Source organism: Entamoeba dispar, genomic scaffold (genome assembly GCF_000209125.1).
Source record: "Entamoeba dispar SAW760 scf_1105229460927 genomic scaffold, whole genome shotgun sequence".
Taxonomy (NCBI): Eukaryota; Evosea; order Mastigamoebida; family Endamoebidae; genus Entamoeba; species Entamoeba dispar.
Genome location: NW_001854437.1, coordinates 17300 through 22607, shown reverse-complemented (window position 1 = coordinate 22607; position 5308 = coordinate 17300). Strand labels below are relative to the sequence as shown.

The window sequence follows — 5308 nt, the reverse complement described above, 5'->3', positions numbered from 1 at the left end:
ATCATAATAGGTGTTTACAATTAAAATGAGTCTGACTTAATTCATTAATAACAAATTTTCCAGTAAAATAATCATACCAGCTAACCATCTGAATTGCATGAGAAAGATATGTTTGTAATATAAGAAGAAGGAACATTTTCTTTCAAATAGTTTATTAGATTGATATTTTCATATAAAAAAAGATATTTGATTTAAAAAAAAAATCGTTAAATAACAGAAAAAATGAATAACATAAAATTTATCCTAATTCCATGTAGAAAATTTATTTTTATCACCTTTAAAACTATAAAAAAAGGGAGAAAAAACAAAAAAACAAAAAGGGAATTTGCAGATTTGGATGGAAGAAGAACGAGAGCAAGTCATTCATATTTTAATAGAAGCTTCACTTGATGGAACAAAACAACAACAAGCATTAGAATTAATGGAAAAATGTATTATATGGCCTGATTATTGTGATTTATTATTAACTGCATTAGAACGAAGTCATAATAAACCAGAAGAAGAAATGATATGTGTACTACTTAAACAAGCAATTAATAAAAATAAAAGACTTAGAGAAAGAGAAGCAACAGAAATTATTTTAAACAAATTAGAAGAAATACCCAAAACAGGAATTCTTGTATTAACACACATTTTTTTAATTACTAATGATGAAATAAGAACATTAATATTTAATTGGATTATTAATAACCATCAGTTAAATAGTAGTATTCAATTAGTATCAATGATTGTTAATGATTGTTATGCAAGTATTGGAGAAAGATTTCATAAAGAAATAACAATTATTATTAAATTAATTATTCCTAAAATATTAGAAGATAATCCAACAAATACTATGGCTATTGTTAGTACTTTAAAAGAAATTTCATATTCACCACCACAAGAATTTCCAAATTTATATATTGATCTTTTAAAACTTTTATTACCTCGTGTTCAAACAACAAATTATGAATTAAAATTAGCAATAGGAAAATTTATTAGTGAGTCTCCTTTTGTTTTATCTCAATCTCCAAGTGATCTTCTTGAACCAATGTTACAAGCATGTAATTGTTTAATTAGTGATGAAAATGAAGAAATATTTATCAGTGGTTGTGATCTTTTAGAAGCTTTAATTTCACGTTATCCAGAAAAAATTGATCCATTTTCATTTAAAATTCTTTTACCAAGAATTGTATTAAATCAAAAAGAAGAAGCAGAACTTCTTGAAGGAAATAATGATGAAGAATTTGAAATATCTTCAAGAACTTCTGTTAAAAATTTATTAGAAGTTGCAATGAATTATTATCCTCAATTAATTTTTATTATTTCACCTATTGTAATTGAAAATATTCAATCATCTAATTGGCGTATTGCTGAAGGATCATTACATATTCTTACTTGTTTACACCAAAATATGAATGAAATTATTTTTCAACAATTTTTTAAAAATATTGCAACTATTTTATTAAATCAATTAAATACTCCTTTTCCTTCTAATTCTTCAATAATTCTTTTACATAAAAAAATTATTGAAATATTAGGAATGTATCTTCAATATTTTAATCAAAATGAACAAAAAACTTGTATTACTATTCTTTTTACTTCTTTATCTTCTTCAAACAATTTACTTCTTTATAGTTCTTTAAATGCTTTTCTTGATTGTGTTACTAATTCTCCTCAACTATTAATTCCATTTGCACGTGATATTTATCTTGCTTTAGTACAAAAATTAATTCAGTATAATACTCAATCTTCAAATATGGCACTTGATCTTCTTCAAGACATTGTAAATATTACTCCTTTTATGACTCCTGATTTATTACATCTATTAGTTTTACAAACTGTACAATTAACTCCTAGATATCTTAACGATGATCCACTTATTGAACAACTCTATGTAACAACTTCATACATTGTACAAAAAACTAGAGATATGAATGTTGAAGATATTCTTCCATTACTTCAATCTGTACGTGAAGTATTACAATTTAATTGGAAAAGAGGAGTAGATGATGGAGCAGTAGCAAGTTGTATTCAAACACTAGATGTTATTGGACAAATAACAGGGTGTGGAGTATTAGTTCATTGTGGTATTTCAGAAGTAATTTGTTGGGGAGTAAGTAGAAAAGAAAGAAGAATTCAAGTTGCTTCTTTAATGCTTGCAGGAAGAATATTTGATAATGATATTCACTCTATTGATTCCCAACATTTATCAGTATTAGCAGAAAAGATGATTGGTATTTTAGAAAATGGGTTACATGAAGGAGTAGTTTATGCAATGTGGGATCTTTATTTATTAATATCAAATTTACAAAATAATGTTTCTTGTCTTTTTAAAAGAGTAATAGATGCCACTATTTCTGTGTACAATAAAAATGTTTTGATGAAGCCTGTTGTTTTAAAAAAGAATATTGTCGTTATCTTAACAACAATTGGAGGACTAAATCCTTCATTAATAATTCCTTATTTACCAATTATTACAAGTGAAGATTTATTACCTCATGTTATTTCTATTCCAAATGAATCAATTCGTTTTAATGTTTTAAGGCTTATTGGTCTTTTAATATCTACTGCACCACAACAATGTGAAAGAAATATTTCTTGTATCTCTCAAGTTTTTAGTAATGCGCTAAAGATGTTTCCACATTTAAATGATGTCTGGATTAAAATTCAACAGTCTTTCATTCATTGATCAATTCAATAATTAAATTTCTCAACTTCTTTTTTCTGTTTTTCTTTTTTTTTGTTTTTCTTTAAAATAACCTCTTTTCTTTGAACTAAATGCATAAAATTAATTTCATTGCTTCCATATCAATACTGAAATACCTAAAATAATGCAACTTAAAGAAACCCAAGCAGATGCTCGTTCTCCAAGACGTGCTGCTTTCCACATTAAACCTGGTACTCCTTCTTTTTTTCCATCCATAAAACTTCTAACAAATCCAATATTTAATCTAAGATATGTGCATGTACAAATGAATAAAATAATTACTACCATCATTGATTGAAAATTAAACAAAGCAGTCTATAAATGAGTTTATTTAAATTATTTTCATTAATTAAAAAAACGCAAAAGCCATTCAAACCATTTGTTCTTTATTATATTTTTTTTTTTTAGTTTTTTCCCACGAATTTTTTAAGATTTTATTAATTTTTAAAAATAAATTTTTTTTAAATTATTCAATCGAAAAATTGTTTTAAAGATGTTTCTTGAACTAATTCATGTTCATGGAGATTTAAAAATAGTTAATAATGAATTCTTTAAAATTTCATATTCAGCAATGCAGTTATTTAATGATTTTCCTAATTGTAATTGGTTTTTAATTAATCGAAAGATACTAAATGGAAGTGAGTTATAATCAAAATTATATGATTCGTATTGAAAAGGGGTTTTAAGAGTATGAATAATAGAAGTAGATAATTCTTTTGTATTACCAGATAAATAAGATTTTATTAATACATTACTAAGCTCATGAATATACTTCAACCCACTAAAACAAAGAGTTGTTTGGAGGACTGGAATATGATTGGTATATTTCATTATTTCATTTTCTATATTCCAAAAAAGACGTGTAAGAGGTAAACAAAAATTAGCAATTGACTCTTTAATATACATTACTTCAATTCTATGTTTTTGTAGTACACTTTCATCAATACATTCTTTATAACTTTCACATAGAATAAGTAGTGCTTGTCGTTTTTCCATATTATTTTCTCTTTTCTTTTGGATATTTTTAATAAGTGATTTTAAAATCCATTCATTAATTGCTTTTTTAGTTATTCCAAATTGGTTTTGAATAAAATAATGCTCTTCTGGAAAAAGTAATTTTAGTTGTTGAATTATTTCTATTGGACAACAACATAATGTAGGTACTAATATTCCTTCTAAATCAACACCAATAAATAATGGAGAATACCTTGACTCTCTTGTTAATTTATTTCCTCCAATTTGAGAACATCCAACAATATCTCCACATCCAATTAAATTAATTCCAAATTCATCACAAAGAAATACATAAGATGGATCAAATCTCTGAATAACACTTTCCCATTTTTCAATAAATTCATTAATTTCATTGTCATTTGGGAAAGGTGGGTTTATAGAACGGAGTATTGTTCTATCATAATATTGACAATTATCATTCCAATTTTCATTATATTCTTCATAAAACAATTTAATAACATCATAAGGAATAATAATATTTCTTTGAGAAAGAGATTTTAATTTTAATTCTATTGGAGATTCTTGTCCATCAGAATCTAAGTCAATTATTTTTAATGATAAATCTTTCTTTTTTAATCGTTTGTTTATTGATAATTTATTAATATTATTATTAATAAATTTATTAAAAAAATTATCAGCATTTTGTATCATTGAAGTTGTTAAATCTTCACCATTTAAAAAACAAATCGAATAACTTTCAAACAATTTTTTAAATTCTTGAGAATTAATGAGCATTTCAATAACTTGTCTAATAACATTTTTCCTTCTTTGTTTAATAAAGTTTTTTTGAGAAGGAACATCTTTATTAAAGCGTGTTCCGAATAATAAAAATAATGAATTGATAGGATCAGAATTGTCTAATATTCCATAAGGAATATAAAATACTTTAATATAACTACTATTTATTTCTTTTTGAATTTTATCAAACAAAGAATGATAATATTCATTAACAACTATTAATGCTTCAGTTTTATTATATTGGTACAATGAGTGATTTATTGTTGGTATTAATTCTGTTTTAATCCAATATAAAATATCATTATTTAATAATGACTCTATTTTAGATGCTATTTTATATCCATCTTTACTTATTCCATAATCATATGTATCACTATTTTGTTCATTTATAATATATAATGGTTTTAAAAATATTCCATTTGCATTCCCTCCAAATAAACAATTTGATATTTTTGATTCTCTATCAAGATATGCTATTGGATTCCCTGCAAAACAATTCATTTGTAATTCATCATATAATTGATACCCTATTTCATCAAAAAAGAATATACAATTTCTATCATATTTCATTGAAATTTGTTTTAACATCATTCTTGTTTTTTTAACTTCTTCTAATGAAGATATCCCTACTACCACTTTTCTTTTTTTATTAGTTAATCCGATTGTTTGAAGTTGTTGAATAATTTCTTCATTACTAAAATCTAATTTATTCTCTTTAATGAATGAGTTGACAGTATCATCAAAAATTGCAATATTCTTTTCACGTAAAGTTAAACTAAATGACGATAACTCACCCATCTTATTCTCTTTTTTTTTTCAGTTTTTTATTATTTTTCTTGTTTTTACTTTTATTCTTTTGGTATTCTT

At 24.3% G+C, this 5308-nt stretch overlaps 2 protein-coding genes across 2 annotated transcripts, besides 8 other annotated features; one reads left to right on the top strand and one right to left on the bottom strand.

The window, feature by feature from the left end:
- Positions 1–162: 162 nt before the first annotated feature.
- Positions 163–204: a sequence feature (AT_rich).
- A 133-nt stretch (positions 205–337) lies between these two features.
- On the top strand, positions 338–2671 carry EDI_307820 (uncharacterized protein; the record flags this gene model as incomplete). The annotated part of the gene is made up of 1 exon (XM_001737882.1): positions 338–2671. One exon carries the CDS (start codon positions 338–340, stop codon positions 2669–2671), a length of 2334 nt encoding a protein of 777 aa, XP_001737934.1.
- Positions 781–802: a sequence feature (AT_rich).
- Positions 2672–2697: 26 nt separating the features above from the next.
- Positions 2698–2734: a microsatellite.
- A 281-nt stretch (positions 2735–3015) lies between these two features.
- Positions 3016–3047: a sequence feature (AT_rich).
- Positions 3048–3074: 27 nt separating this feature from the next.
- Positions 3075–3096: a sequence feature (AT_rich).
- A 13-nt stretch (positions 3097–3109) lies between these two features.
- Positions 3110–3160: a sequence feature (AT_rich).
- A 45-nt stretch (positions 3161–3205) lies between these two features.
- Positions 3206–5239, bottom strand: EDI_307810 (uncharacterized protein; the record flags this gene model as incomplete). Its single annotated transcript, XM_001737881.1, has 1 exon — positions 3206–5239. One exon carries the CDS (start codon positions 5237–5239, stop codon positions 3206–3208), a length of 2034 nt encoding a protein of 677 aa, XP_001737933.1.
- Positions 4294–4338: a sequence feature (AT_rich).
- Positions 5239–5299: a microsatellite.
- Between the last annotated feature and the right edge of the window lie 9 nt (positions 5300–5308).